We start from the raw sequence: 14,401 nt of genomic DNA, 5'->3' as shown, positions 1-14,401 counted from the left end.
CATGATATGACGACACCTGTTTCGAGGTTTTAATGTAACGAGACTGCCAAGCTACCCAAGTCGCCTAAGAAGGCGGCCGTGCTACTGCTCCTATGCACGTATGCTGAGACAATGTCGAATATATCGTAACGATACCATCAGGATTGAGACTGGTAACGATCGGTCGTGCCCTGGATGTAAGCCGTCATCTGACGCCGCCGATGGCAGCTGTAAGACAGTAGCGGAGGTAGCCTCTGCCAGTCACCGAGGACATCGTTATTCCTGCTAGTCTTGGGAGGCATGAGATAGGGATTCACGGGCTGGCGTTGCGCCCGTTGACTGTGCCCATTGCTTTTCTTGGTGTTCTTGCGAGTGTTCTCCGAGTTCACCGACGCTGCTGCTCCTTCTCTTCGGTGGCGCGGATGCGCTCGTTGACTTCGTCTAGCTTGCGCTGAATGGGGATGCGCTGGGTGACGAGGGCGCTGCGGCGGGTTTCGAGCTGTGCGATGCGTTCCTCTGGGGTGGCCTCGATGACTTTTGCCTTCTCCTGTTTGTGGGGGGAGAGACGGGTACTTGTTAGCTACATGGTCGATCCTAGAGGAGGTGATGGTGAGGAGCAGGTGGGGAGAGGGGACGGGGGGCAGACGTACAGCCTTGAACTCCTGCTGGGTCTTGAGGCCGGCGCCGTAGATGGCACCGACGATGGTGACGGCAGCAAAGGCGCCGGTCCAGACGATGCGCTTGAGACCCTGGGTGGCTGCGGATGGGGGCGGCGGTGGCGTGGCGGCGCCGGGGAGAGGCGAAGGGGGCGGGGCGTGGGCGCGGAGCGGGCGGCGCGGGGCAGACATGTTTGTCTGTGTATATATATGTTTGTTTGTGTGTGCCTGGGTGTGTCGTTGTTGAGGTCGTGGTGTCTGTCGTGGTGTTGACGACTCACTGTGTGTGGAGAGAGCTGTTAGTGACGAGTGTAAAAAATGGCCAGCGACTGGGGCTGTACTTTGTGCCAGCAGGGGTTGTGCTTGCCCCGGGTGTGCTTGTGCTGTGCAGGTGGGGGTCATGGGCCTGCAGCTGCGGGCCTTGCCATTCCTGCCTGCGGTGCGGTGCGGTGCGGTGCGGTTCGGTGCGCTTCGGTGCCGGCCCGGGCCTGCCTGCCTTCGGGACGCCCGGCCGGTCCCAGCCTTGTTTGCACGACCTCACTGGCACCCTCTCCAGTCCCCCCTTGCAGCATCGCATCGCATCGCATCGCATCGCATCGCATCGTCGACGAGGACAGCCCAGCCCAGCTTGACTCGTTGACCACGACAGCGCACCCGCTCGTCCATCCGCCTCTCCCCCTGCTCTCGCACACTGCATCCGTCACAAGGGCCGCGCTGGGTCTTAGTCATCCCCGCCTCCGCCCAGAGTGGAGCTCGAGGCCACCCGCCCGTACCCGCGACATCATCGCCGGCTCTTGCCATCATCAACGCAGCAGCTGCCCCCCTCCGGGTCGCCGACTTCCTCTGGCACGCCACTTCTTCCATCTCCTCCTCCTTCTTTCTAGACCGCAGTACAAGACTCGCATCTTTTGTCACGCTACTGCAGACCTCGCACCAGCACATCACATCACTTACGAGCCTTTTACCCCACACCCGGGACCCGACCCAGCCAACGTTTTTCCCCGCACGCAGAATCACCACAGGGACAGCAGCCCAGCAGCGCTCCCAGACCACCAAACCACAACCCATCAGCAAAAGGGAAAGAGAGAGTGATGACGACACCACGAGTCTTCATCGTCCGCCACGGCGAGACAGAGTGGTCCCTGAGCGGCCAGCACACCGGCAGCACCGACATCCCCCTCACCGAGAATGGCGAGAAGCGCATCCGCGCCACGGGAAAGGCCCTCGTCGGCCACAACCGCCTCATTGTCCCCGCACAGCTCGCGCACATGTAAGCCTTCTTTTTTTTTTTTTTTTTCTCTATGTTCTCTCTCTTTCCTTTCTCTATTGCTTTTCTTTCTCGTCCTCCTCCAATCTGGCTCTGCTCCGCTTCTTTGGCCGGGACGGGAGGTTTCGCAACTACTGCTCTTTTCAACACTTCTGCACTCCTGGACGTGCCCTTGTCCGTAGAGTGGTAGTTGTGGACTTGGGCTCGACTCGCTGAGTGGAGGTAAAAATCTGCGATAACTGGAGTCATGTCTTTTTCCTTTCAAGGCATGTAACAACCGATGCACGTCGGGCAAGTCAAACCCACAGGCACTAACACACGGGCCTGCGCGGGGGGGAAACAAAAACAGCTACGTCTCACCACGCAAACGTGCCCAGCACACCCTCGAGCTGCTGAACCTACAGCTCGACGAGCCATACCCCTGGCAGCTCCATAGCAGCAACACCAAAAAGGAGGACCAGCAGCAGCAGACCGCTTCAGGGGCGGAAGGCAACGGCGGCGACGGCGATGGCGACGATGGCGGCAGTCGCTCGTGCAGCGCCCGCGTCGAGGTCACAGAGGATATCCGCGAATGGGACTATGGCGAGTACGAGGGCATCACGAGCGCCGAGATCCGGGATCGGCGCGAGAAGGCCGGCCTGGGCAGGGACTGGGACATCTGGGCCGACGGATGTCCTGGCGGCGAGTGAGTTCCTCCTCCTCCTCCTCCTCCTCCTTCTCCCCATTCCTTCCTTCCTCCTCATGTTTGTGCTCTTTTCATACAAGAGACCAGACTAGGACAGGGACGAAATTGCCCACCACGTGCGCGCACACACGCGCGCAAGCAACCGCTATCATCCAGGACCACAAGCTAACAATACATATCTTGTTCTTCCCCCCTAACCCAGATCTCCGGAGGACGTGACTGCCCGCGTCGACCGGCTCATCGCAGACATACGGTCCCGCTTCCATGCGCCGTGCATCGGCAAGCCCCGGAGCGGCGCCACGGGCAGCGAGACCCAGCAGGGCGACGTCCTCATCGTCGCCCACGGCCACATCCTCCGCGCGTTTGCGATGCGCTGGGTCAAGCAGGGCCTGAGGGGTGGGCCCTTGTTCCTGATGGAGGCCGGTGGTGTGGGAACGCTGAGGTGAGTCTTTTCCATCGTATCTCCCTATTGCCTCTCCTTCGTGTGTGGTTGCTTGTCCATGTCCTACGAGATGGCAATGCCCGCTTTATGTAAACTGACATATTCGCAACCGGACAAGTTACGAGCACAAGAACATCGATGAGCCAGCCATTCTCCTCGGTGGAGCCTTCATCGTGCATGACCAGTAGTCAGCCGGCACAGTTGGGGAATGCCACGAGGATAGATAGACTAGACGGCGCTTGCACCTTTCGCTGCGTTGAAATCTGTATGTGCCTATCATTCGCATTCATGCCTATGAATAGACAGGCTCCGATGCGAAGCGGAGGTCGGCCCACCAAAGACGATTGAAAACATCTGCGCTGTGTTGTTGACCAGGCCGGAAATTATTCCGAAAAATGACCGCGGTGTATAAAAATAACTATATAGAGCCCGCAATGGTAAGCTTGTATAAATTTATACACAGTGTGGCTGGTAATGTTTAGCAGAAGACCTGACGCTCCAGAGTTGTGACCTGCAACATCCAGAGCAACTGTCAGCCCAAGCGAGCCACACCATGTACATGGCCCCTACAGCCAGGCTATCTACATATATAATGCATGGAAGAACTGGCTGGGTCCATTTCATGTCAAGTGCTGACCTCTTTAGAGCAACCTCGCCCAAGGTTCAGGTTTGCAGGGCTGCAGGGGTTTCGAAATGGCGAGGAGCCGCGGCATCCGCGCAGAGGCCACCTGCCACCACACCTCCTGGCTACAGCAGTGGCAGATTCTGGTGATCTAGACCGTTGACAAGTAAGATGCTGCAGTCTCGTGCCCTAAGCATGTACCTTAAGGTAGTCGATGCTTGTGCGCTAGAGATCCGGTACTAATGCATGTCCTGCATGGGCTTGCTCACCCGAGGCTGCTTATTAGCATGCTCTCCCAGCCACCTTGGTGGATCGCAGCAGCTTTGCTTGTAGCAAGCACAGGCTCACTACGAAGAACTCAGCCTCCAGTCATCTTAGTAGCCGTCGTATTGCCGGCTTACCTGCATGCACAATTCCCCTGGGCCGTGCGGTCGATCCTCCCTTGTAGAGATGACTTTGAAGCACTTTCAAGGCACATTGAAGGCCGGGGGATCTGGACATTGGTCTTCGTCGCCGCGACGCATCTCAAACCCATGCACATAAGCTTGTCAACCGGCTAACCGTGTCACGTCAAGCATGCAAGTCGACACTCTAAAGTCAGTCCGCGCTCCGTGACCCTGGCCCCGACCCACCCGCGGCGGAAGGACATCCGGTGGTGGATATCACCAACCCTAGCAAGGCGGTGAAGATGCTATAGTCATCCTCGAGAACCTCGACTCCTCGAGTATATATTCTGAGTTGCGATTTGGAGAATCTGAATAGGCATTATAATCAGATGTTGGGCGATCATGTGTGGTGGATGATTCGTGGTGCTGTTTTGTGGTGGCGCAACCACGCAAGGCTGGGGACTCTTTTGAGAAGCAGTATTGGTGATTGATGTAGGAGAGCGCCAAGCTACCCACCATAATAATCTGGTGCAAGACGTGGTGGCTTGATCGTCCTGTGGCTCACGGTCAGCGCTGATATGCTCGGATTGTGCTTCGCATTTCCCGGGAATCGTCACCAACCTGGCATGCCGCATGGGGCGAGTTGGCAGTCACCGCCGCCAGATGCACAAATGTGGTCAACCACGACATTGAGCTTCGTCAAGAAGCGATAGTCACCAATGGATCTCTGGACTCTGAAAGGCTACGTCTACGGGTCCAAAGTAGTCCAACATGACGCGATCGAGGTTGAACTGTTGCTCCTTGGCAAAAGCTGAATGACGAAAGCTCGACCACTAATACACAAGATTTGCTGCATCGAGCTGCGCTTGCCAACACGATGTTTGACCGAGGCAGGACTCATGGCATACTCTGAAGAAGCGCTGAGAGTCTCACGGCACAGACACCGGATAGGGCAGCTGGATCATCAGCGAGTCGTTGGTATTTGTGCTTGGTTTCACCACGGGAATCTCCAGGCATAGGGCTGTGCCGCCAGGCGGTGAAGTGGGTATCGATCCCGGACCGTTCGCTAGACGGGGGAGATGGATGGCTGGGAGTGCCAACCTTGGCTTGGCTGTCATTCACCAGCGCAGATGTCGTCGGCCATAGGCATAGTGATGGACAGGAAGCAATCATGGGCTGCGACGCACACGTGGGCAGGCATTGTTGAAATGTCTGGCCTGCTCCAGGATCCCCAAGCCCAGGAGATTGAGCCTGTCGAGAGTTCTGGAAGCAGCAATGGATTGCGGGCAAGAGCGCGATGCCGGCGCGCCTTCCTGCTCACCGGCAGGAATCGAATCTGAGGCCTGCCAAAGTGACTTTCAACATTGATACAATCGCGCCTCAGATTCGTGCCGCTTCGCCACGACGCAGAACAAGACCATCTGGCAGCCAAAGGCGTCTCGTCTCGTGCTTTGCGGGCTCCGTTCCAGCAGGCTAGAGACCGCCCACCACCCAACATTCCCGTAAGAGCTCGATACAAAAAAGTCTGATGATCCCGTTCCCGGAGAGAGAGGCGTCATCTGCAGCGATAGCAAGCCAGGTGGCTAGAAGGTATAATCTATCTCGATCGGGACCTGGCCACGATCAGATGGGCGAGAAGCTGGACGAGAAGCTGGTCATTATTGTCAGATCGCGTCAGTGCCGACAACACCAAGACCCCAACGCTGCCTCAGGCACGTGAGTGGAAGCCACCCTCTTGGAAGCATCAGCGCAGCGACCTCCTCTGACTCTTGGTGCCCGTCTCTGGGCCCGGTCTTGGCCTTGCCTCCTTTCACAAGACGAGTCGAGCCCCCGTGTGCGACACGGACGGCTCTTTACCGAGTAGAGCAAGTAATTAATACCCGTCGAGCCGGCGCCCGACCCACCTGTGCCTTGGTTGTCTCTGGCGGAAACACGGCGGGCCGGCCCCTTTCCATGCTGCCAGAAATCTTACCACGCTGGTGGCACCAAGTCATCCTGCTCGTCTGCACTCGGCCAATGTGCGAGCCAGCGGGAGGCGACAGAGAGCCGCCAGAGTTCCGCGCAACGTTTTCAATCAGCCTGAAGCAGCGATGGGTGGATCGTAGCGTGGCTCTGAAGGTTACGGTACGGTTCGTGGCGAGTTCCGTCTAGCCTGGCTAGCCAATACGCGATCCGCCAAACCGTGACGCCACACGGGCGTCGAAGGGCACCCGAGGGATGATCCACGACGCAGCCGAGCGCCCCTAATCCTCAGAGCCACACGCACTGCATTACCCCTTCGGCGGGCATCTGCCCCTTCCTCGCAGCAGCTCCAGCAATAATGCACGCTGGCACTGGTGACGTAGAGCTAGCGGATGGGGGCCAAGACAGGCTCTGTTCCGCACTTGTCTCACTCTCAGGGCAGGCCGCCACACTGAATCGCGCAGTTCCAGCGGCCTGGGACCGCAGCCGCGCCCGCCGCGTGGCGTCTGTCCTGCCAAAGCCTGTCCCTGAGCTTGTCGACGCAGCAGTGGGCACGGGCGGGTTTTCCCTCGAGTTTCTGGCCCTTCTAGACCGCCGCAGCAGCACGCTCGCGGAGCCTAAAGCGCTCAGCTGACATGAAGACATTCCAGCGCACAAATTACATGCTCGGCCGGCGTGTCCCTAACACCCTGCGATTCCATGTCCCTCCGCGCCTACCAGCCTATCAGCCAACATTCTGCTACCCATCTAGCGAAACCACCCCTGCTAGGCCTTCTCGATGGTGCAAATCCCAGCCGGCCGGTCCCATCCTTCCCCTGCATTCATGCTGGAAACCGTCACTAAGGCCCACGCCGCGCGCAAGCTCCTCCAGCCAGGCATCCTTTGCGCTGTGGCATTCAGCTCCTCCAGAGCTGGCCAGGTGTCATGATTCGGTGTCTTGGGTGAGGGAACGGTGTGCCCGTGTTGAGGCTCTCCATTGAGCTCCCGGGCCACAGCCTGCGAGCGTCACATGAGCATGGCACGGCCAACCATGCCACCCACCATCCGCTGCTTTCGGATCGCTTGCCGACACGCATCGCTTGCTCTGCTGGTCATGCCCAGTAAATGACGTCGAGACCAATCATTTAGCTCAATTCGCGAACCACTACGACAACCCTATACGCAGTCCCATGCGGCCTTTGCCGTGTGACAGAGTCAAGCAGCCAAGCACTGCTGTCCGTCATTTGAGCTAAAGCGCCCCGTCCGGCCCCTCCCCTTTTTTTCAGGCGTGCTTGCAACGGCGTGCCCGGGATACCGCTGCGAGCTGGAGTCCGGGTGTCCTGCCACCGGACTACCTGACCCTCAGGTACCGGATTCCTGCCCCATCGCCGCCGTCGCCGTCCGCGAGGTACTTTCAACGGCCGTCACTCTCCCTGACCGTCTTCTTGGGCACCCACAAGACCATCCCCTCCCCCACCGGGCTTGTTCCTTGCTCTGCCCGACAGAGTAAGTGTTTTGCTGCATCGCCGACACCAAAAGGCCCCCTCCCCTTAGCTTCGAGGCCTTTCCACACGGCTATTGGACAAGCTCAGAGTGGTTCCGAACGGCTGGCCTGCGCTCTCTGACGCCCACTCGACGCGCCACAAGGTCCCTTCCGAGCAATTTTACCCCTCCCAAGCCTCCGTAGCCAAGGGTCGGGCCTGACCAACAAGGACAAGGTTAGCAGCATTCGCGCGCGCTCGAGTCGCGCTGGACAGATGGCCCGAAACGAGGAGGGAGGGGGAGGGGCAGAGTCGAATCCAGTCACCAGTCGACGAGCCTTCTGTACAGGCGTAAGGAGCTCACGGGGAAGACATTCATCATGTCCGTCCGTCTTAACGCGTGATTACGTGCCGCACTTGCGCAGCCAACAATGGAAGATTGCTATTCTCCTACAAGGCAAGTGACAGAAAACTCAAAAGCAAAAACATCCACCTGGTATACCGTAAATGCTCGTGCACACCCGTGCTCTCGTCAAACTCCCCCAAACCTCTATCCGCTCCAAAAAATGCTAGCCACCCAGGACTCCCGAGACCAGTACCGGGCAAGCAGAGACAGGAATAAAGGACAAGAAGCGCGCACTGAAACCCCGGGGGAAAATGAACACAAAAGCCGCCAAACATAAATAAATGTGCCGCGAGGCAAGCTGGGTCTTTTTAAAACAAACTTCGTGGGGAGAACAGGGGGACAAAACCGGAACGGACTGTGTAAAAGCGGAAAAACAGGCACACCGCCGTCGCGCGAGCGATGAGTGCCAAACACTTGGGCAGATCGTCGCAATGGCCGGAGCCAATCCGCATTTGCCAAAATGGCAAACAGAAGATGCGAATAGATGAAACGACTGAACCAAGGTGTCCTGAGATATATGCGCTGATTGGGGTTGTTCGTTGCCAAACCGGAGGAAATACGACTCTAATAACCGCCCAAGTTTTGTTCGGTCCTCTGACCGAGGCCGCCCGGAAATGATAAGAAATTTTCGCCGTGTCCCAGTTGTAAATGGTGATTATTAGTGACATGCAAGACTCAAAGGGTGAGGAGACTAAAACCTCCCCCGTGACCATTAAGCGAAGATGGCGTCGACGTTTCGATCGCTGGATTCTCGTAGAGATCTTCAGTGGGCTTTTCGGCTTCCACAGAATGTCAGAACGAGCGGTCGGACTTCGTCTGCTCGAAGTAGGTCTCGATTGGGGCCGAGGAAAGTAATGACAAGAATAGTTCGTATTTGCCGATAGCCGCCCAGCGGCTAGACGGCCAACCGCGTTATTCAGGGCAGGCGATGACCGCCAGCACCCCCGTCATTCTCGTGCGCATTATTTCGTTCAGTCATACTCGTTGCGCCAGAAACCGATTTTCCGTCAAACCAGTGACGTGGTGTTGCGCCCCTTTGGTGATCTTGTTTCTGTCAAGCAGCCTCAGTTTCTCCGGTTCAGCCGCCCAAGCATGTTCGTGTCAATATCCCGTCCTGGTGCCGAGTCCATGATGTTACCCAGGCTCATGACCGAATTTGGTGCTTGTCCACCGGGCTGGGTCCCAGATGGACTGCCCCTTGGTGGCGGTGTACGGTTGTCGAACGACGCCGGTGCGTGCTGTGCAGGTGCTCCAGGATATGGCTGAAGATAGCCAGGGCTACTACTCGAGGGAGACCGTCGGCGATTGTCGTCGGGAGGAAACGTGTTTGGGGGCGGTAGTCGCATGCCATGATCCTCGTCGGGCGGTCGTGGCCGTCTTCTGCTCGAATCCCCCCTGTCCTCTGTAAAGGAACCGTACGAGCCGGTTGGGGATGGAAGAGGCTGCTCGTAGGGTGGGTTCGGCCCTGGATAACCAGGCGGCGGTGCGCCCGCAGGGACAGGAATGGGCTGTCCGTAGGCACCAAAGAGTTGAGTCCCTGGAGGAATCACACCGTTCTGTAGAGCGGACACTGGGACGAAGGCAGTGGACGAGGACGACGACACCGGCTGGAAGATGCACTCTTGGTTCATCTTGATGCAATTCGTGCATTTGCCGCCGGGGGAGTTCTGGTAGCCGCTGCATCGTATCTGCCAGAGACGAGTTAGTATTTCTGCATGCACAAGAGATCCTTCCATGTTGACATACTTTGCGGCGCCTGCAGTAGCGACAGGCGATAGACGTTCTCTGGCGTGGAGCTGATTGCTGCAGCATCTGAGGGCCCCCACGCCCATAATCGCCGTAGGAGCCTGGATGGCGGTCAGGACGATAGCCATAGTCATAGCCACCGCTGTAGGGAGCAGGCCCTGGCCCAGGAGCACCGGGCATAGGTCCAGGACCCGGCCCTTGACCCGGGCCTGGGCCCATTCCCGGTCGTTGTTGGGCAGCGTAGTAGGGTGCGCTCCGAGGATCCTGAGGCGGGTAACTGCCTCTGGCATCTTGGGGATGCGGTTGTACAGGAGGTAGATACTGCTGAGGACCTGGCCCGGGGGGCGCATAGGCACCGGTCGAGCTGGACGGCGAGTAGCTAGGCGGTTGTTGCAACGGCGTCCCCGGAGGCGGGTAGCCGTTGGCGGAGCTGGGCGAAGGTCCGTAGCCACTCGATCTCGAGTCCCAATGCCGCGTTGCAGCGCTGCCGCCAAGACCGTGAGGGTCTTGCATGGAGGGCAGGGTCACCGCGCCGGAACTCATTGGTGGTCTGGTTTGATAGGGTGCGGCCTCGGCTGGATCGTTGCGCTGCGGTAATCCCCTGCCTCGGTGGTCTTCTGCCATGCTATGGTGACGAAGAAAGGCGGTGGCGCCAAGGCTGGTTATCGCAAGAGCTTCCTGTAGCAACTGAGCCTCAAGGGAATACTGCCGTCTTGTCTTGCTACACAGGCACAGGAGCGAAACTATGGGTATGGAAGCCGGCGGAAGAGGCGTTGTTGTGGTGCTGCAGAAGACGGTGCTCTGAAAGTGCCCAAAAGCGTGCGAGTCTGGGCCCTGGGTCTACAGGTGTCAATGCGAAGAGCAGCCGGGCTCATGCTAGATACGTCCGAGTCGATCTGGGTGAATTTGCTGCCCACGGAGACGTGTCGACGGCCGGCGCGAAAGACTGCTCTGCTTGCAATGGCGCGAGATTTCCTGCTCTCTTCTGGCTCTCTGCTCGCCAAGCCGCCGGTTTTGGAGGGGCGTGTAAGACGGAGCCCGCTGACCAGAGGCAGAGACGAGGCAGGACTGAGGAGAGCTCTGCAGGCTGGAGCGGCGGCGATGGCGACAGCTCTCGAGGACAGGCGTGGAGGGAGAGGAGGAGGAAGGAAGTCAGGACGAGGCTGCCGTCATTGCGGAATCGCAGCCCAAGGACGACGGGAGGGTTGAAGGGTGTAGTGGGGGGTGTGCGGGAGAACGACGAGGGACGGGAGAAGCATGTAATGTATGCCTGGGAACGAGCAGCAGCGGCCCAAGAAATTGGGTGGAGGGCGGGGCTCGAGGAGCAGGCTAGCCCGGCCACGGCGCAGGAGGGTGTGCGCGAGGGAGAGGCAGAGGGTGTGCGCATGGGCGGCCGGTGGCGTGCATCCAAGAAGGAGCCCAGGCGAGGAAGAAAGAAGGCCACTGGCTGGTGGTGAGAGCCAGCAGCCCCTGCAGGCAGCGTCAAGCACCAAGCCTGGCAAGTCACGGTGTGTGGTGGCCGCTGCTCCGCTGGGTCATGGAGCCCCCGGCGCACCTGCCCAGGTGCTGCTGGGCAAGGCGGCCCTGCGCTACCTGCGTACCCTCGACCCATCGACAAAGCCCCCTTTGCCTCCACGCGGCGGCGGCGTTGCTCACGCACAGCATCAGCAGCACCAGCAAGGAGCAGCAGCAGCAGCAGCAGCAGGGGACCGGGACGCCACTCCCTCGCTCGCCGACAGGGCGCTGGTCTGGCTGGCTGGCTGGCTGGCTGGCTGACTGGCGAGGTGCGCAAGTCGATGCAGTATTATAGCAGATGCGGGATGACCCTTCGGGCTGCAGCTCTTGGAGTGCGTAAGAGAAACCCTATCCACCACCGGACTTGGGGCCGTCGGCTTACCTCGTCCCGGTACTCCAGCTGGTGCAAGCCCGCGCCCCTCCTCCTCTTCCTGTGCCTCCTCTCACGCCGCCCGCCCAAGCCAAGCAGGGGAGGACGCTGGCGTCCTTGTGGGCTGGAGCTCCCATTCACTACCGCTCTTGTCGTGGGTGCTTTGACAAGCGCCCCGTCCGTAGCGATGCTGGTGACTCAACACCGGCGCTGGAACGCAAGATAGGCAGCGGCGTGCTGCGGCAGCAGTGCCCCTACAATGCTGGCCATGATTGCTTTCCCACCCAGTGTTGGGTCGCATGGTTGCAACTGGTGGCTTGCGTGCGCTGCTGTTGCTCACGCTGATGGGGCCGAAGCGCGCGTGTCAGACGGCAAGCAGCCGAACATCTCATCTCATACATGCTTAAGGAGCCGTACCCGCATGGCAAAGCATGGATTTGCTGTCTCCAGACAGCCGTAGCCGAAGGTGTGGTTGCACCAGACACGTAGAATCCATCGCGGCCTTGTGACGGCCAACAAGCCGACGTAGCAATCAGTGGCCATTGGTCTCATGCCGCCGCCCGGGCCCATCCTGCTTCCGCTTTGCCTCGCAGCTCGCCCTTGACGCCTGCCAGCTTCATGCAATTGGTTTGCGTGACGCGCAGCGGACCATCTTTAGAAATGACCCGATGCCACGACATGTCGTCAGCCGCAGGGCCAAGGAATCCCAAGCTTGCTTGCCGATGTGGAACTCAAAAAAGGCGACAAAACGGGCCGTCGACTTGCTCGTCTACTGACTACATGCAAGTCCAGCAAAGCAAGCAGAGAGCCGCCAAGTTGCAGAACGAGCTTCCTATTCATCTATCGAGTCTGTGTTCTGCCAGGTGACGAGAGTGTCCTGCCGCCCCTTGGCTTCATGTCGGACGACTTAAGCACCAACGAGTGGCGGCAAAAGGAAGCAAACCACCTGGTGCGTTGGCCTGGTGTCTTTAGGCTCGATTCTAAGCAGGCTACCACCCAGCGATGATAGACAGTATCGACGAGGGGTACCAATTTGAATGATGAACGCTGTGTGCCTGTGCACTCTGCTGACCACAGTGAAGGGACTCGATGTGTTTGTGAAGCAAGCCGATTTGGGCATGACCCAAGGATGCTGACCTCGACTGCTACCTCACGGAGATTGCCCCTCTCGTATGAGGCGGTGAGGCACCCCATGGATCCACGCCGCCAAGCACAGGCTCAATGCTTACCAGCGCGGCGGGCAATGCCCGGTTGAATGTGCATGGCGTAAGCGGCTCATTGCGAGACGGTCCGCAGGATCCGCAAGCATTTTGCGGTAGAAGCATCACGAAACAGACTCTCTGCCATGTGCTGGCAGTGTTGCTCAGAAGCGGTGCATGGATGGGGACGGAACGCACCGTCAATTGAGTACAAGGCGAGTTGGAGCCAGCGGGCGCGTTGGGCAGGCGGAGATGGGAGGCTGCAATTGCAAAGGCCATGGGGATGGTACCCTGTGGAGAACGGGCACGATGCATACTGTCGTGGGGACGGCTGTGGAGGGCGGATCACTTTCCCAATCACATCGGTCCGTGCCTGTCGATTGGCGCCTAGGCGGGCGGGAGCTGTCAGGTTGCAGAACGGCCCGCATGATTGCGAAATCACATGATTTGAGCGGTCCAGCCCGCCCCCAGTCACCAGCTCGGGTTCCTGGGGTTCTGTATTTGAGTCGGCGGAAGTCCGCAAGTCCCTCCATGTCTCTCAGGCTGCTTCGGTGGTGTCACTTTGGCGAGGCAGTCTGGGACGTGGACCAGGACACGGTGTCGCACAATTGTTCCATACTGGAAAATGCAGCCAGCTTCTTTCCGAGACGGTTCATCGATATCTGGCCGTAGGCGAGCAGCAAGATGACCACGAACGAGAAAATCTGTCACGTCATGACGAATAAGTCGAGCACGCACGATGGACACAATCCTTGTCTCAGATTTCTGTCATTGGGTCGCTTCTCTGCCCTCTTTGTCACGCCAACTCGCTCCCGAGAATTGAGAAGGAACAAAGCAACACTGCCAATTCCCCTGGAGGATATCTCCGACCAAGACGAGCGCTACCAAGCCAAGGACATTGGGGTGCAGCGGCATCCCATATTTCAGCACGCTGAGCTGAGCCGCCACAGCGCAGCACTTTCTGACTTATCTGTGCTCTTGCTGCCCATGGTGTTCAAGAAGACGTTGACCCAAATGCTGGTTTCTGCATGATGCAAGCCTGGCTGGTCTTATGGAGCCAAGTCGATCATCCAGTGATTGAAAAGATATTGCCTGAGGCAGAGCAGAGTGGAGCAAGTGGACGCGAGCTTGTGTATTTTTCTGGCTTAGTGTTCAGCACTTGGCCGTGGTGGGCAATTCTCCGACAGAAACGCTCGCCCAGCGGGCAACCCGAATTGTCTCGGTGTCGTGCCAGAGAACTAGGAGCCGGGCGCCTAATGTTTTTGTTTCCATCTGCACCTGCGTGTCGCGATACGGGATTGCCTTCGAGAATAATCCGGTCGCGCCGAAGTCAATGAGGGTGCGCTTATAGCTGTGGCGTGCGCGTAATTGCGTGGATGGAAGAGTGCGAAGATTGGGTTCAGATGACAGGGTGCTCTGCGTCAAACCGTTACGTCGAGCTAATCATGACACGGCCCCTGGTCCCAATGCTCTGGGTCTCCCTTTCCTGTTCCGCCCCTTGCCCCCAATTGGCCAAATCTGAGTCGTTGATTTGCCCCGAAATCCGCCTTGGGTACTAGATCAACGCCCTCCGTGCAGGACGAGAACATCCTGGTGTGTGCGGACGCCACCTGGGAATGACTGCCAGGTGTGGTAGACAAGGGCCGTGAATGGCACCACTGACCCCATGACATCTGGAGCTATCGCACACCAGTGGACCGCAACCC

General features: G+C 58.7%; 3 protein-coding genes across 3 annotated transcripts; 1 reads left to right on the top strand and 2 right to left on the bottom strand.

Moving 5' to 3' along the window:
- Positions 1-364: 364 nt before the first annotated feature.
- B0I36DRAFT_350301 (uncharacterized protein) lies at positions 365-827 on the bottom strand (the record flags this gene model as incomplete). Its single annotated transcript, XM_046156875.1, has 2 exons — positions 365-526; positions 630-827. 2 exons carry the CDS (start codon positions 825-827, stop codon positions 365-367), a joined length of 360 nt encoding a protein of 119 aa, XP_046011703.1.
- Positions 828-1,726: 899 nt separating this feature from the next.
- Positions 1,727-3,217, top strand: B0I36DRAFT_244574 (histidine phosphatase superfamily; the record flags this gene model as incomplete). Its single annotated transcript, XM_046150068.1, has 4 exons — positions 1,727-1,905; positions 2,252-2,587; positions 2,790-3,029; positions 3,148-3,217. The coding sequence occupies 4 exons, from the start codon at positions 1,727-1,729 to the stop codon at positions 3,215-3,217; spliced, it is 825 nt and encodes a 274-aa protein (XP_046011702.1).
- Positions 3,218-8,753: 5,536 nt separating this feature from the next.
- B0I36DRAFT_132386 (uncharacterized protein) lies at positions 8,754-10,349 on the bottom strand. Its single transcript, XM_046148225.1, has 2 exons — positions 9,612-10,349; positions 8,754-9,553 (listed from the first exon to the last, which is right to left on the bottom strand). The coding sequence occupies exons 1-2, from the start codon at positions 10,233-10,235 to the stop codon at positions 8,930-8,932; spliced, it is 1,248 nt and encodes a 415-aa protein (XP_046011701.1). The 5' UTR covers positions 10,236-10,349; the 3' UTR covers positions 8,754-8,929.
- Between the last annotated feature and the right edge of the window lie 4,052 nt (positions 10,350-14,401).

This window comes from Microdochium trichocladiopsis, assembly GCF_020744255.1.
Source record: "Microdochium trichocladiopsis strain MPI-CAGE-CH-0230 chromosome Unknown B0I36scaffold_6, whole genome shotgun sequence".
NCBI classification, from domain to species: domain Eukaryota; kingdom Fungi; phylum Ascomycota; class Sordariomycetes; order Xylariales; family Microdochiaceae; genus Microdochium; species Microdochium trichocladiopsis.
The sequence above is the reverse complement of the archived record's forward strand: the minus strand, read 5'-3'. Positions and strand labels throughout refer to the sequence as shown.

Bases quoted from the DNA above. Each gene is read 5' to 3' on its own strand.
- B0I36DRAFT_132386 (XM_046148225.1), bottom strand. From the start codon at position 10,235: ATGGCAGAAGACCACCGAGGCAGGGGATTACCGCAGCGCAACGATCCA. The intron at 9,554-9,611 runs GTATGTCAACAT...CGTCTCTGGCAG, and splicing joins GCTACTGCAGGCGCCGCAAA to ATACGATGCAGCGGCTACCA.